This window comes from Colobus angolensis, unplaced genomic scaffold, assembly GCF_000951035.1.
Source record: "Colobus angolensis palliatus isolate OR3802 unplaced genomic scaffold, Cang.pa_1.0 Scaffold13, whole genome shotgun sequence".
NCBI lineage: Eukaryota > Metazoa > Chordata > Mammalia > Primates > Cercopithecidae > Colobus > Colobus angolensis.
This window is the reverse complement of record NW_012114252.1, coordinates 21,595,711-21,612,394: the sequence shown is the minus strand read 5'-3', so window position 1 is coordinate 21,612,394 and position 16,684 is coordinate 21,595,711. Positions and strand designations below refer to the sequence as shown.

General features: G+C 47.6%; 1 protein-coding gene across 6 annotated transcripts in view; it reads right to left on the bottom strand.

Annotated features, from left to right (window-relative positions):
* Window positions 1–16,684, bottom strand: part of ARHGEF7 (Rho guanine nucleotide exchange factor (GEF) 7) — a 143,455-nt gene that overhangs the window by 96,615 nt on the left and 30,156 nt on the right. For 3 of the 6 annotated variants that reach the window (XM_011933903.1, XM_011933902.1, XM_011933905.1), the window contains exon 2: window positions 3,087–3,171. The exons of 1 other annotated variant lie outside the window; for it this stretch is intronic. Coding sequence is in view for 1 of the 5 variants with exons in the window: in XM_011933901.1 (XP_011789291.1) it covers window positions 3,087–3,171; window positions 5,308–5,313 (91 nt within the window). In the remaining 4 variants the exon portion in view is untranslated. Of the gene's footprint in view, window positions 1–3,086; window positions 3,172–5,307; window positions 5,360–14,429; window positions 14,591–16,684 lie in introns of those variants that run through there. 2 more of the 6 variants (XM_011933904.1, XM_011933901.1) reach the window with 2 other exon arrangements.

Here is a 16,684-nt window from a genome sequence, read left to right as displayed (position 1 = left end):
TGGCTCACAGCTGGGCAGGGGCTGTCCTGAGAGGACCCAGCACCCACACCCTTCTGTCCAGCTCCTCCCTTCACGCCACCTGCCTGACCCCACAGACGTGGGCTTGCTATCCCAATGGTCTTAAACTCTTCTCAGGTCACCCATGCACCCTACACTTCCCAGGACCTGCTGAGGGCAGGTTACGAGTAATCTCTATAGAGCACGTTCTACTTGAGAACACAGGGGTCTCAGGCAACCTGCAGCACAAAACCAGCTAAAAGGGCATTTCCAGCAAATTCCACAGGGCTCCCTGCCATGGGCTGCAGCGCTCTGCTGGCCCCAGCCTTTCAGGAAATTCTCATATGAGGAGGGCATCCTGAAGACATTCTGTACTTCCCCATCACCAAGCTTTCTTCTATCCAATTAAAAGGCCAGTTCCAGTCAAGTAAATGCCTTGAGAACACATATGGTTTTAAGTGACAGAAGCAGAAAGACAAAGACAAAGACATCCACAGTAACGGTGGTTGCTGCAGCCGCCTTACTGTTCGCCAATCAAGGGAAGGTGAAATCTAGAAAGATACAAGGCCGGGCACGGTGGCTCACGCCTGTAATCCCAGCACGTTGGGAGGCCAAGGCAGGCGGATCACCTGAGGCTGGGAGTTCCAGACCAGCCTGACCAATATGGAGAAACCCCGTCTCTACTAAAAATACAAAATTAGCCGGGTGTGGTGGTGTGTGCCTGTAATCCCAGGAGGCGGAGGCTGCAGTGAGCCAAGATCGTGCCATTCCAGCCTGGGCAACAAGAGCGAAACTCTGTCTCAAAAAGAAAAGATACGGGCATTGCCTTCCCACTGACTTCAAAAACAAAAACAAAGGGCAAATAGAAAAGCAAAACATTCCTTCCATCTAGGAGGGGTCATTCCTGTAGTTTAAAAGCTTAAAAGTTTATCTGATAACTTCCAAATTTGTCTTTGTAAAGAACAAAGCTAACTATTTTACATCCAACATATAGCCAATGACACCCAAGAACATATACAAAATACATTTCCATAAGGTAGAGGTAGAAACCAATAGCCCGAGAGTCAATGGATTCTGACTTCTCTTATTTACTTGTAAATCCTACCATCTCAAACCTTGAAAGCTGACCATCCCAAGACTGAGTGTGCAAATTAAAGCCATCTTCTAAAGCCACTTCTTCCTAATTAGCACCCCCACTTACAAGGAAGGCAGAGAAAACATCTACAGTGAAATTCAAAGTTACTATCTTCTGCTGCTCTGAGCAGCCTCAAAGTATTCGATGGGAGCAGAGTCAAATTAAGGATTACTTGTAGATTTTACATATCTGTGCTATTGCCCCATCTACCACAGAGACCTACGTTAATTATAAGGCACATCATTGAGGCCAGGCATGGTGGCACACGCCTGTCATCACAGCACCTTGGGAGGCCAAGGCGGGCAGATAGCTTGAACTCAGGAGTTTAAGACCAGCCTGAGCAACACAGCAAAATCCCATCTCTACAAAATATGCAAAAATTAGCCAGGCACAGAGGCACACACCTGCAGACCCAGCTGCTGAGGAGGCTGAGGCTTCAGTGAGCTGAGATTACGCACTGTGTTCCAGCCTGGGCAACAGAGCAAGACCCTGTCTCCATAAAAAGTCATTCAAAACTCTGAGGTGTGGATGAATATGAGTTTGCAGGCAGATCCCCCATGTGGTCAGGACACATGAATATGCCACTTCTGTACATCATCTGTTGCAGTGTTTCTTGTATTAAATTCCAGTGATCTACTGCAAACGTATGTCCTTTTCTATGTCATTCGTAACTTTAGATACGTGCACTGTTTGTTCACATTAAAAGAATCATTTTTAGATTGTAGAGACAGAGAAGGCATTAAATAATGTGACAATTTTCATTAGTTATATCCATCTTCATAATCCTGCCATGTAAATTTTTGTTTCCTAGATGCTTTCATCTGAACAGCCCTTTAAACCTCAGAAGTCAAGCTGTGAACATGCAGCCACAGCCACACCTCTGCCTGGGGTCTGCCCCTGCTCCCAGAGATAGGAGCCAGTGCCTCCTGCCAGGGCACCAGCAGCAGCAGCAGCTTCCAGACAATAGTCAGAGCACACATGTGCTGGGAGGCAGCACCAAGGACAGTCCCTGTACCACCGATGAAGCCTCCCACAGCCAGGAACTGCAGCCCCAAAGCGTTCATAACCCCAGTCTCTCCTCGGTGTGCAGAGAGGCAAATACAGCCCCCTCTGAAGGGCCAGACCAAACCGGGAAGTGACCCTGACAAAATAAACTCAAGAGGTTTCTGTTTGAAAAGGACATGTCACTTCCCCCCACAAATCTCATATTTAACATCCGTGAAGGTTAAGTTAAAAAAAAAAAAGTTATTCTAATTAAACAAAAAAGCAACTAAAAAGTTCCTTCCTTTTGAGCCACACAGAGATCCAAGAAAGAGCTCCTCGGGGCTCGTGGAGCATTTCCTCCAGGGACCCTGGCATCATGGACATGCACCTTCCCTCAGAGGACCCTGTCTGAACAACTCCTGTCTTTGCGATGGCCCATGAGAGGGGCACACCATGTCCCCAAAAGCTCCTCTCGGTACTAACAGGGGATAGGACCATGTACCTGGGTGCCATAGCCCTCAGGAGCCCTGGACAGGTGGTGTGGACTTTACAGGCCAATCCACGAGCCACTCCCTTATCATGGTCACAGCTCAAAACTTCTGCTCACTAGATACAAATTTTCATCAGCATACACTCAATAAAAACTCAGAGAAAGGTGCTTCTAGCTCCAAGACAGCCCATGAGCCTTCCCATTAGAACTAGACACTTTTCTCCTGCTATACCTTCAGGTGAGAAATCTCTCCATCCACAAAAAGGAAAACACCTGATACATACCAGAACATTTAAAGAAGATTCTGTTCTAACAAGGAAAATAAAATATCACAGCAAAAGGAACAATCAAAATGTAATGCAACAAAAGCTTATTTTGTAAATTCAGTAACACTCCCCGGCCTTGGTAAAACAAGAACACCAAAGGTGTCAGCCCATATGACTTCCCACCCCCTCGAGTTCAATAAAAAAAGAGTCTTACCTGCTGTTACTTTATTTAGAGTCACTAAGGAACTGAGGACCTTGTTAAAATTCTGCCCCTGATACAAATCATTTGCATCAAACGTCTGAAAGGAAAAATTAAACAAGCAAAATTAGTAGAGTCTTACGTTGGGTGCAGGATGAACTAAGTTCTCCCAGCAACGCGACGATGCTCAGCCTGAAATCCTAAGGAGACCACACAACCTGCCACAGGGAGACGAGCACGTTCCGTCTCTCAGTCCTGGGGTAAGAATCCAATCAGAATCCTCTTACTTATGTGCAGCGCCCCCCTCGGCATTAGGCCAATTCCCTACCCAACACCCGCCCCTGCCCCTCTTTACACGCTGGAGTGTGAGCTTATTCACGGGGCAGCAGGCTGCTGGCATTCAGCAAGCAAGCAGAGGTGCTTGCTCACTCCTCCTCTCCTCAGATTAACACAGAGGCCCCAGGCAGGACGTGCTACAGATGTTCTTTCCTAGACACAGAAAAGGGAAATGACAGCCAATTCCAAAGCTAACAGCAGCAAAAGAAAATGCAGACATCAGAGAGCAGAGTGGATATGAGGGGAAAAGGAGGAAAGACAGGAGCAGCAGATCCCAGATAGGAAAGGGGTCGGGACAAGAGAACACCACCACCCTCAGAGCTCTGAGGCCAGGACCAGGCAAGCCCACAACTGCATCCCCTCCAATCCAGGGCTATCTAGAGCCCGGGGACCATGATGGAGCTGGTCACGTTGCCACTGGCAGGCACTTCCCACCACTCATTTTGGAGCTTGGAAAGGTAAAGCACATTGGTTCGCCTAGGTATGTGGCAACTAGAGTCTAGAACGCGTGTGCACACACACAGCCATGTCAAAACAAACAGCTCTCACATACTGCTCAAAGACTACATATGGCTTCTGGTCACCAAATAACCTCAAGCAAAAATAAATTTAACAGTCAAATCATCCACAACTATATTCCAGAAAAATTAAGAAACAATTTCTTTCAGAGTGCAAATAACACAAAGATGTATTTAAATAGCAAAACATGTATCCTGTTGCCCTATGTCCTGAGATTACCGGAAATGAGCATCAGTGGACAAGGGCCCCACCTTCTCTCTAGGGCTATCCTCTCCTCCTGTCAGTCCTGCCCTCTCCCCACACCTCTAGCAGACCCTGCCAGAAGCCCCACTTCTCCTCTTCCTGCCTTCGGTCCCCTCCCTTTCCTGGCTAATCCTTATTCATCTTGCTTCCTGACAGAGCCCTGCCTTGACAGCCTTGGTGCCCCCACCACACCCAGTCAGGTCCCCAGCCAGGCTCCCTCAGAACATGTGTCATGATAATTTGATGGTGGATGTCCACAGGCCTTCCCAGACTAAAAAAGCTGCAGTGGCAGATTGTACATCTCCCAACACCCAGCACAGAGGCTGGTACACAGTTAGAAGGCATCCGAATGGAGACGTGCACCAGCATCCAAACAGCCACCCACCCTGCAGGCGCTGCATGCTGCTGTAATAAAGCTCACGCCAAGAGAAGCTAAGAAAAGTGACACCAAATGTGAAAAAGTCCTGCTATATTATTCAAAATTCATCTTCAGCTAAAGGCCTTCTGTCTGTAATTTTTCAAATAAGTAAAAATAGTCATGAGATGTTTAAACATAAAAAAAGAAAAACCAGACTTGAAAAAACTACCTCAGGAGAAAAAGCCATCAAATCACTAAGAGAGTCAAGAAAGGAGCTGAAAACCAGAGGTCACTTTCTTGAAGTTCACAAGGAAATACCGAAAGGAACCACAAAACGTAAAAGGAAAGCTGTGAACACATTTAAGCATTCTATGTGCTTACCGATACCATTTCTAACAAAGCACAAAATATAACTGATTTCATGAAGCTAAATCCTTCCTTTAAAAAACAGTCCTTAGAACAGATAGTCTTTAGAATCATCTTTAATACAGAATACATTTGTTGTAATATTATTTAAGTAGAAATCCCAACTCAAATGAGAGCAGCATCTAGGCTGACATAACCATCTATAACAAATACGGGTTAAGCTGCATTTTTAAAAAGGAATGAAATTTTAGGCCTCAGCTTCCTTATATGCAAAACATAAAATTTCTCTTCATCATAAAATGTTTAAATAGGAGATCTGAATGTCTTTCAGCTCTACAGATCTCATCTTAGAGCTCGGAAAATTCAAGTCATGGTATGCTGCAAAAAGAAATACATACATAAATTTCTACTAACCTTCATAGTGGCAAGGCAGCAAGTCACAAAACCCAGAACAACAGGATGTGAAAAACGTGAAGTTTCCTGTTATTCCAGAACTATATATCTTTCTTACTTGGATACCAGGAAGCATCTGATTGGCTGAAATTGCCCACCAATGGGCTTCAATATGACATCAGAGCTTAAGTGAATACACACACCACACTTCTCAACAGGAAGCTAGACAATGAGATGAGGCAAATCCCTACCGGAGAGGGGGAAAATGCACATTCTCAGCCAATAGAATGTTTCGATTGAAGTGCTTCTCTAGAGAAAGATAACAGACTATTTCCTAAAATAGAAATCTATTCAACGAAAAACAGAAACAGAAAAATCTGAGTACAGAGAAATTTTGTACTATGGGAATAAGAGGGAAGTCTCAGAACTTTTGCAGAAATATCTCTCCAAAAAGTAAATCAGTGTGTATATAAGAATTACCATGACATTTAACACACTAAATTGTTCCCCTAGGGTTATTAAGGCAAGTGTCTTAGACAGGATTCATTCATTCCCCACCACGACTTGCTGGGTGCTTTAGCAGTATTTCCACTCTTGGCAAGGCAAGGAGCAGCAGGATGGAAGGAAGTGCAAACCATATTCCATTGTCTCCAGGCCTCCTTTTGGAAGCCTCAGCCTCAAGAGCTGCAATTCTCAGCAGGAGCTGCACGTTAAGACCTCCTGGGGGGGCTGTAGAAGGGCAGGATACTCCAGCAGTGTTCTGGAGAGACTCAGAAATCAAAATGCCAACCCTCTTCAAGTGACTCTAACACACAGCCAAGGGTGAGAGGCGTTCCTGGTGAGGTAAGGAAGGTCATTAGGAATCTGCCCAGCAGAAGGCTCAACGCCAGCACAGGCACACTTCCTGCCACCTGGACCACCACACACAGGCACCATGCTAGGGAAGAGGGCGGCTGCACAGACACACTTTGCCCCAAAATACACGTTAGGATCTATCCATTTGGAAAAACATATTTCAAACACTCACACTTACCTGTACATTTAAGTGAATTAAATGTGCAGTAGAATGATCCCATATTCCTAAAATGAAATCATCCTACCAGTTTTCCACCAGAAAATTAATTAACATTAAAATTACTTAGTTTATTTTTGATATTTTACTCTCAATAGAAATTACATAATGAAATACAATACCAAATCAGGGATAAAAGAAGCCCAGAGTATTCAAACAAGGATAGAAAAATACCTTCTTAAAAGGGGAGTGGGGAGGGGAGTTCCCACGGTCTAACACTAAATGGCACAACACAAGGTAGCACGTTGTGGGAAGGAGGCCGCAGCGCTGGAAATAGGAAGAGGGCTGGGTCTATGGAGTAGAGCCTCCCTGACCACCTGCTGGCTACAGCCCTGCACTGGGCCCCTCAGGCCTCAGACTTCTCATCTTCACCAGGGAAAGGGGAACACGCTTGAGGACAGGAAGCAGCAACTGGAATGCCCCACGCCTTCAGAAAGAAAAGGGCACAGCAAATCTTGCTTATCAAAACAGACCTACAGATAACTCCATTCTGCCAAGGAAAACTCTCACTTTTAAAAAATTCAAAATAACCACAAGAAAAAGCCCACCGAACAGGGAGAAGAATCATCTACATTACTTACAGGTCAACCCTCTCATTTAGAGATAAAAATGAAGCCCTCAAGTACAATGACTTTCTCAACTCTATTCTCATAGAGTATGTTTGCTGGACCTCATTTCTCTTGCAATGCTTTGCAGAAATTGCTTCTTAGGAAGCTGAATTGTAGCTGGCACTGTTTAGGAAAATTATCTTGCCTTCTATGAAATACACAGGCCATATATAAAGCAATTTGGGCATAAAATAGAACGGCCAGAAGATACTAAACTATACAGACCATAGAAGAAAACAGTGAGACACAGAGAAACCATCTGAGGAAGATTTCTGCAATCGTAGGTCGGAGAACCTCAGCCACAGGGACAAGCGGGATGAGGAGGATTCTGACAAACACTGGGGAGACACTGGAAGGAGCCAACAAGGATCAAGTTGTACGTCCACAAGACAATGGCACGGAGGAGGACCAAGGGCATAGTTTTTTAATTGAATGCCAAACATCATTAATATTTAAGACTGAGAGAAATCCCCCCTGAACCAAAGAAGAAAAACATGTCTTCAATATCTCATCCCCATTGTCTTTTCTGTGCCTTCACTGAACCAGCAGTTCCTGGGCACCTATAAAAGCCAGACATTAAGTCTGTCCACAATTCTGAGCCACGGAAAACAAGACTGTTCTGGATTAAGAGACTCCACATGCCATGAGGGGCCCCGCACTGGACCGTTTTGGATAAACCATCTACAAAGTGTACTTGGGAGCACCTGGGGAAACGTAAACACAGACTACGTATCAGATGGTGTTGAGACATCATTACTAACCTTGTCATGTATGACTGACATTACAATTTTGGCTATGTGGGAACATGGAGTTATTTTTGGAAAGGTCATTTTGAAGGATTTAGGGGCATAACTTCATGATTAATATAACCCAGGTTAAAATATGTCAGCATATTCAAAAACACAGAATAAGTTTTTTGAAAAAGTTGGACTTTCAGGATAGAAAGCAGATGTAGGAGGCTGTGGTCTTCCAGCTCAGTGGGAATGCAGAGAGGGAATGGGGCCACAGGGCAGAGGCAGTGCAGGGTGAGGAGCAGTCAAGTCTGGAAAGGTACACAGGATGTGGCCAGGTGAGGAGAGGGTGTTCCAGGCAAGGGAGGAAGCAACAGAAGGTATGGGGAGCTGCTAAGGCTTGTCTTCCAGCGACTGACGTTTCTCAGACAAAAGGACGGCTCCAACACCACGGCAGTTCCCCCTGCCGACAGGGATCAGGCACAGATAAGCCAAGGCCGCAGTAGTGCGGCAGCTCATCCACAGTCCCAGGAGGCTCCTCATTCCTAATCCAGTGCTCTTTCCTGAACCCACACACGTCCCAGTTCCACTGTGCAAAAATGGGCCACATATCTGCACACCCACGCACTGCAAACACAGCACACGGGATGACTTCTACAGCTCTACAGCTTTCAATGTCAAGCAGGCGCCATCCTTCCACACATCTCCATCAACAAGACTCCAACTCACACCCCTGGGAGGTCACCTGACTCCATCCAGAAGCCACAGTCTTGAAGCAGTTGCTTCCACCACAAACTCTTGCCCTAGCACACACTGAATGATCGACTTCACCCTTCAGTCATGGGGGCCCGAACTGTCCTTACTACCCCAAGACTCACAGCAGGATTACAGACACCAACACAAACGAGGACAGCCTCCCCGGGCCTGCTCTGGGGGCTCACTCGGGACTCCGGGGAGCTGTGCCAGCACCCTGACTGTCCTGCCTCTCCCTCCCCTGAATTCTCAGGCCACAGATTCAGAACTGTCACTCCCCACACTGTCTACACAACAATGAACAGCCTAGCACCATTTCGCACTGTAACCTCTAGTGGTAATCATGACCAGCTTAAGGCCATTTTTAATAGAGTATGGACAATGCATAATCACAAAACCAAACAGCACTGCCCGTGAAGATGAGTGTCAGGAACATGAGCCTCGACAGCAGGCCTGGCCAGGGGGGCTCACGCAGGGCAGACAGAAACCCCACAGACCTCAGAGCAGCAGGAAGGGGTGCTGACCCAACACACCGCCAACACCCTTCCTCCGAAGACCCTGGCTGCGTAGACTGGGCCTACCAGCAACTGGAGGGAAAGAAATGTAAGCCGCAGACTCAGAGCGGGGGGTCCTGCCTCTCCCATGTGGAGGGGGCACCTTGGCCACCAGGTCTACAGCAGGCCCCCCAGGTGCGCTCTGACACAGGTGCACTGTAGAGGCAGCAGCACACAGGCCACCCACGCACAGTTCTCGTCTAGGTCCCGGGCACCCGCTGTGGGATCCTCCAGACTCCCCTCCACTTCTACAGACTGCAAATGGAGTGTCCTTAGGCCTGCAACCTGTGGGAATGAACTTTGATCAACAGTATGCCATTCCCCTTGAATCAAAGAAAGGACTGCTATAATCTTCCTCAAGTATCACAGCAATTTTTCTTTTAAAGCATCGCTAAATTCAAGGCAGGGCACAGGCAGTCTACTAGTAACAATGTCCTGAGTGACTGTAACACTCAACACCCATGAGGAACTCTCAAACCAGTTTTTCTCACAAGCATATCCATCCTATTCCTCAGTTTAGGGAAAAACCTAGAATTACATAATCCATAGAGAGGGTTAAAATTACCTTCACAGACAAAAGAATGCATCGATAACCCAGCCAATACCAAGAGATACTAATGAAGACTTAGCTGTTTTCATTTGGAATGGTTTTTGTTTTTAATAACACTGGCCGGTCTTGGCTATCATCTTACATGAGATACAATTTGACAACAAACTTGATGGGGAAAAAAAGGGGGGGTTTTAACACAAGGACGGCACAGAAGACACCATAAGGTCTAAAGCCCACAGGACGACGGCAGTCCACGCAGGACACTCATGCAGTTCACCAGCCGTCCATATCTGCTGAGAGAAAAAGGCAGCACTGTCAGAAATTCACCTGGGACCAGGGACACAAAGCAAGACCATCCCAGACAAACATGGATGTGGCCACTCAGTACCCAAGAGGGGGCATCCATCCCTAAACAGTTGGTAGCTGCAAGGTGGACAAGTCTCCACACAGCTGTGGCTGTCCTGTTCCTCACCTGGGAAGGGAGAGAAGCTGTATCAGCTAACCTCTAAAGTCACTTCCAGTTGTAAAACTCAAGGATTCCTCTGACACAGTGTATTGTTTAAAAAAAAAAAAGACATGATTTTGAGCAAGAAGGACCAGGGTCAAGAGAGCTGGCTGAACAGAAAACGAGAGAAGGGTGAAGGTGCGCAGTGAGGAACTCAGCAGCTGGCTACAGGACAAGAGAAAAAAAAAAATGAGTTAAGGCGAGTGGGCATTCACTCCTCTGTCCTAGAACTGCATCTCCCACCCGTGGGTTCCAGAGAAGGAGGCTCGGCTTGGAGATGACCAGGAGGAAGATGAAGGATGCAGCAGGGAGGGCACTGGGCTCTCCGCAGAGAGGCCGCTGCCCAAGGCTGGTCAGGACCCCTCCCACCTAGGGGCCGAGAGAGGTGATGTCCACAGACACAGAAAGACGGTAGGGAAAAGTCGCCCTGGGTGTCGAGGAAGAGGAGGAGGAGTCATCGAGTAGTCCATGGTGGCAGAAAGCAAGCACCTGTCACATGAGTCAGAAAGGGCGTCTCAGGGAGGGTGACAACTGTGTGTGCTCCCAACGGAGGTACAGACTGTGGAGCAGAAAAAAGGAAGAGGGGTGAGCCATGCAAATGTGGACCTAAGGCCACCATCCATAACAGGCGTATCAGGAGTTCGCTGTCTGGTGTCCCTTCCCCACTGCTGTCCAGTCTCTAGGCCCAGGCTGATTGTTCCTGGGCACCCAGCTCTCTGACTCCTAACCCCACAGAAGAAACTGAAGCCAAAGGTGCTGGAACCAGTCATCAAAGGCTCTACAATCTGGCCCAGACTCAACTTCCAGCCTTAATCTTTGGCATGCCTCCAAAGGAATTCGGTTTTGGCATATTCCTAATTTTATGGTTACACCAAAGCAGCCACATTTATTTTTAAGTTTAGTTCCTGAACTAACACCCGACAAAAGGAGGACTCATTTGGACATGAGGAAGATGGGGCTTGGCTGGTCACCAGCATCCATCTGGCAGGCTAAGGCCCTTAGGGTGACCCTACGTGTATGCACAGGCAACATCAGGGAGCTTATAGTCACCCCTGCTCCCAAATATGAAAACCTCTGGGCAGAGGACGACTATTAGCAGAAATATCCACAGTGGTTTCCAGGATAGTGTCAATCAAAAAGAGTATTATTATAAAATAAGGTTTCAACAGGCACAAGTTCTAAGAGCTGATATCGACCCAACCTAAAATTTTCACATTCAGTACACTATGTTCCGACTTCCTCTACCTCTCTAATCCAGGCTCACTGCAGCAGACAGTCCGGCTGCTTTCATTCACTCCCCTTGCCCTGCAAGGAAGAGTCTGCATCAGGCCCAGTGATATCCATCAGCTTCCTACAGGCTGGGGCAGGCCTGGCCACACGACTTTCTCTGGCCAATGAGATACTGAGAGGTGAAGCCGGCTGGGTTTCTGGGTCAGGTGGGGACTTGGAGAACTTTTCTGTCTAGCTAAAGGATTGTAAACGCACCAATCAGCACTCTGTGTCTAGCTAAAGATTTATAAACACACCAATCAGCACTCTGTAAAAACACACCAATCAGTGCTCTGCGTCTAGCTAAAGGTTTAGAAAAGCAACAATCAGCACTCTGTAAAAACGCGCCAATCAGCACTCTGGAAAATGAAACAATCAGAAGCACATGGGTGGGGCCAAATAAGGGAATAAAAGCTGGCCACCCGAGCCAGCAGCGGCAACCCGCTCAGGTCCCTTCCACACTGTGGAAGCTTTCTTCTTTCGCTCTTCACAATAAATCTTGCTGCTGCTCACTCTTTGGGTACCCACTACCTTTATGAGCTGTAACACTCACTGCGAGGGTCTGCGGCTTCATTCCTGAAGTCAGCAAGACCACGAACCCACCCAGAGGAACAAACAACTCTGGATGCGCCACCTTTAAGAGCTGTGACACTCACTGTGAAGGTCTGCAGCTTCCTTCACTCCTGAAGTCAGCGAGACCACGAACCCACCGAAAGGAAGAAACTCCGGACACATCTGAATATCTGAAGGAACAAACTCCAGAAACACCACCTTTAAGAACTGTAACACTCACCGCGAGGGTCCGCGGCTTCATTCTTGAAGTCAGGGAGACCAAGGACCCACCAGAAGGAATCAATTCCGGACACAATATGACAGAAGAGGCAGACATCGGCTCTGAGCAGAAAGGACGCACACTGGTTCTAAGCAGAAGGCTTGGGAGCCTTCAGGTGTTCCAGCCAACCTCCTTTTTCCTTGCCAATGAGATACTTTTTTCCCTTAAATGAGAATGGCAAGGCTCAAAATGGAGCTATTCTATCAGCCTGGATGCTGACGAAAGAAGACACTTGGAGCAGAGCAACACCTTATCTGCAGCTAACACATACTGACATAATAAACCTTTGGGGACTGTAAAATGCTGAGATGTAGGAACTGTTAACACGCCATCATCTAGCAGGAGGTGGCAACATGTCCATATTCCATATTTTCCCCAACAGAACTTATTCCTGAAAGAGAGGAAATGCATCTTGCAAAAACAAAAACAAAACTCATTAAGTGAAGCAGTCAGGTCACTGAGAGTAACTTTTATCATTTTAACACAACATAAAAGTGAATAACTCTTAGCTGACTAAGATACAGAGAATTCTCCATTATTCAAAATAAGGAATACTTATCAACAGAGTACTTATTCCATGGCAAACAAGGTTTTCCCTTTCTTCCCAAATTCTAAACGTAGTAATCACATAACTGCTAACGGCTGCTGTTTTACAGAAATCTCCAAGAAAAAAAAGACACAAATGCAAGTCAGCCCTGAAGGAGCACATTCTTTCACAGAAGCCTCTCGGCTGCTGATCCTCTCGGCTGATCCAGCACCATGTAGGGGGAAGGCAGGCAGGGAAAGGATGGATGGCAGCGGACTCTCAGAGACATGCGCTTGGCTCCACCCTTCGCCTGCATGCACAGATGCTGCTCATCCATTTCTACAGGCAACTCACTCTGGAACTCAGTGGCCCAAACGACAAGCATCTGTTATCCCAGTTTCTGTGCGTCAGCGTTCAGGGCAGCTTAGCTGGGTGAATGTGGCTCTGGGTCTCACGGGAGGTCGTTGAGACGTCAGCTGGAGCTGCAGGATTCTGGCAGCCTTGAGGCCTTGCCGGGACTGAGGAGGTGCTACCAAGACAGCTCCACGGCATGGCTGTGAGCGGGAGCCCTCAGTTCCTGAGTCCTCAGAGCATGGGCAACGCACTCCACAGAGTGAGTGACCCCAGGGCACACGCAGAAAGGAAACCAGGGCCTGCAGCTTCAGGATCCTATACGCTAGCCTCAGCAGTCAGGCAGGCCCTGCTCTGTTCATTAGAAATGAGTCATCAGCCCCACCTGTACTCAAGGAAAAGCGAACAAGGCTCCACCTACAGAAGGGAGGAGCGTCCAAACACGGGAAGACATTGCTTGAAAAATCACCAGCAGATCCACCCACTCTCAGGGTGCTAGGTTTTCTCTTCCAGCTGAGTGACCACACCTTCACACTGGATGACAGATGTCACGGCCACTCTGCAGAGCAGACAAAACTTGACGAAGAAACAGGTCACAGAAGAACACCTCAATGTTTGAGATTTGAAAAGCTCCCTACTGATACCCTGATATTAGTGACTCGGCCTCACCCTGCCTCCAAATTCATAGCAAGTGTAGAAATTCAGGAGGATCTTCCACATAATAAAAATGGCAAAGCAAGCTACATCACAAGATTGTGTGATACGTCATAATGTATAACACAACGTACATTATGAAAACACTTCATACAATAAAGATCCTGTGTCAGAACCTTTCCACTACGAGTAAGTAAACCCAACTCAAATTGGCTTAAACAAAAAAAGGTTCACACAACAAACAAGTCAAGAATAGCAAGAGCCACAAGCTCAGAACCAGGATTCTCCGCCTTTCCTACTCTCCTGAGTGTGCGCTACAGTTTCAGGAATGGTCTCCCTCATCAGGCAACAGGACCACTGGCAGCCCCAGGCCCATACCACCAGGTCAACACCTCAGATGCATCTCGCTGGACCCAGAGCCCACCACATGAGCCAATTTCACAGCCAGTGAGGCAGAACAAGGAGAGCTGTGCAAGGAGCCAACAATAATGGACACAGCATTCTAACAAACCCACACATCAACATGTATTAATAATTTACAGCACAAAATTTCAGACAGTCCCCCAGAGCTAAGTGACATCACTGTAGCACTGGGGCCACACAGACGTAAACAAAGGGGATCCCAGGCAAAAGGACACACGGTGACCAGCTCTACTCCAGCCCAGCTGCTTTCACACCACCCTCGCAATACCCTCACCAACAAGCACGGCAACCTTCTCCAACCCCGTCAGCACTGACACGAAAGCAGAAAGAATGCCTCCTGCCTCCATGGTAGCGCTGGCTGATGCACCTCTATGTAGACCCCAAAAACCAGACCAGGGAATGGGGGAAGCAGTAGTCATCTTTTTGCTTCTCCTCACTTTCCACCGTCTCAATACTGACAGAGAGGTCTCTGCAATGTGGACCAGGCGCTTTCTGGGCTCACTGAAGCTTTAGTGGTCTACATCGCCACCAGTCAGCTCGCCTCCTCCAGTGACTTGATGAGGAAGTTATTCTTCACACAAGAAATTGTTATTTTTGGCACAGCTCTGGAGTGTGGTTTGCAAAGTTTAAAAATATAATTTTGTCCTATCACTGTCAAATGGAATTTGTGATTTCAGAGCAAGAGTAAAAAATAAATCTTAAATAAGTGCTGCTATTAAAAGCTTAATGCAAATGGTCCATATTGCTGGGGACATGTGAAAAACAGAAATCCAGCAGTACGTTTTCGCCTTCCCTGCTTCTGTAGATTTTGTACTTAATCCCACCTACTCCTACACCCCAGGGATAAAATTAAAGTCTGATGATGAATGCTATCAATTATGGCACTTTCACCCAACATGCACCCAAATGATTTCACTTTAAAATGAGAATCAAATCTTATTCAATTTTGTGGATTCCACTGTATCAACACCCAAACACTAGGACAGAGAACACAGCTTCAAAAAAGAAGTAACCAAGTATTTTAGGTAGTTTCCAGGAAGGGGAGGGAGGAGCAGAGCGGGGAGGCAGGAGCACAGCAACGGGAAGGCAGGCAGGGCTCATCCTGCCAAGATGCTCTCTGCCTTCTGCAGGCCAGGAGCAACCTCCACACGAGGCAGGGAAGGGCAGCCCTACCAGGCAGGGGAAAGGAAGGACACCTCCCTGCCTAGGACCACAGCGTGCTGTGCTGGCCCGCACACAGCCCGTACCTCACAGTGTAGACTGCATGCCAGTTTATCTTACAGGCAGAAAACACACACACACACACAAACGAGCTCCCAAAAGACAGTGTGACAAACGTTACAAAGGCAGAACCAAGATCGGAGCCCACCAGCCTGGCTCTGCCCACAACACCACACTGCCAGCCAGGCAAGGACACCAGGGAACGGTGGTGTCCCGCCGCGGTCATGCAGGCAGACCAGGCAGCACTCAGGGGAGCAGCGGTGGTCTCAGACACAACTCACGGCACACACACACAGCAGCCCACACAGCCTACACAGGCCCCCAGACTTCTGTCTTCGACTGCTAGGAGCACACGTCTGCAAAGAACAGCCTGGCTGTCGTCAGAAAGTGAACACATACCACAAAGAAGGATCTGGGCAGATGCAAGACACCGGCTTGGGCTAACAGTAAGTGAGGCAGTAACTGTTACAGCTATAAAGGCAATACGCCCATTCCATTAACTTCAAAACTCAAGCAGTTACAACACTCCAGGTTTGAGAAGTTTCTCAAGATGGCCGACTACAAACACCTATCTAACTCCTATCCCTCCCAAGGTGCCGCCAAAACGACAGAAAGAAAAAGCTTCTAAAAATTAACAGAGAAAGAACCCGCTTAGTGCAAAAAAGGAAAGGAAAGTCTATGAGCAGTCTAAATAGGGGTGAGGAGATTCCTGGGGACAGGACGCAAATGGAATCTGAACAACCTAACAGTTCTGAGCAGCACTTGTAGGGCAGCCCCAGGAGCACCAAAGACAGTTTTCTAACACAGGAAGAGGACACACGACGGACTTCACGACAGCCCCTTCTTCCTGATGGGAAGCCCGACACCCAGACCCCTCTCTAATTAAAGAGAAACTGCTGCCTGCACGGAGTCTAACCGGAGGTGAACTTCACCCTCTCTAATTAAAAAGAAGCCTGCTGCCTGCACTGGATTCTAACTGGAACCTGACGCACCACTAGGCCCACACAACAGTCTCTGAGAAAAAAAAACAAAGGCAATTCTACCCAGAATCGAAATCCCCCGGGAGCTTCACGCCAGCCTGGACTATCCCCTGTCTGAAGTGTGACACAGGAAACAGGTGCAGGGAAAGTGTCTCCCTCAGCTCTGCTCATGGAGCTGCTTCTAGAGCCTTCCATCTGATTCTCCCCACCTGCTCCCAGACACACCACCCGCACAGTGAAGCCCACGGGGCCGGTAACCCACACACGGGACTGCACGGTCCCCTCCACTCTGATGCCAGTCAACTGGGCTTTTATTCACAAACAGGAAGAACCCATCAAGGCCACACCTGATAGGAAATAACAGCACAG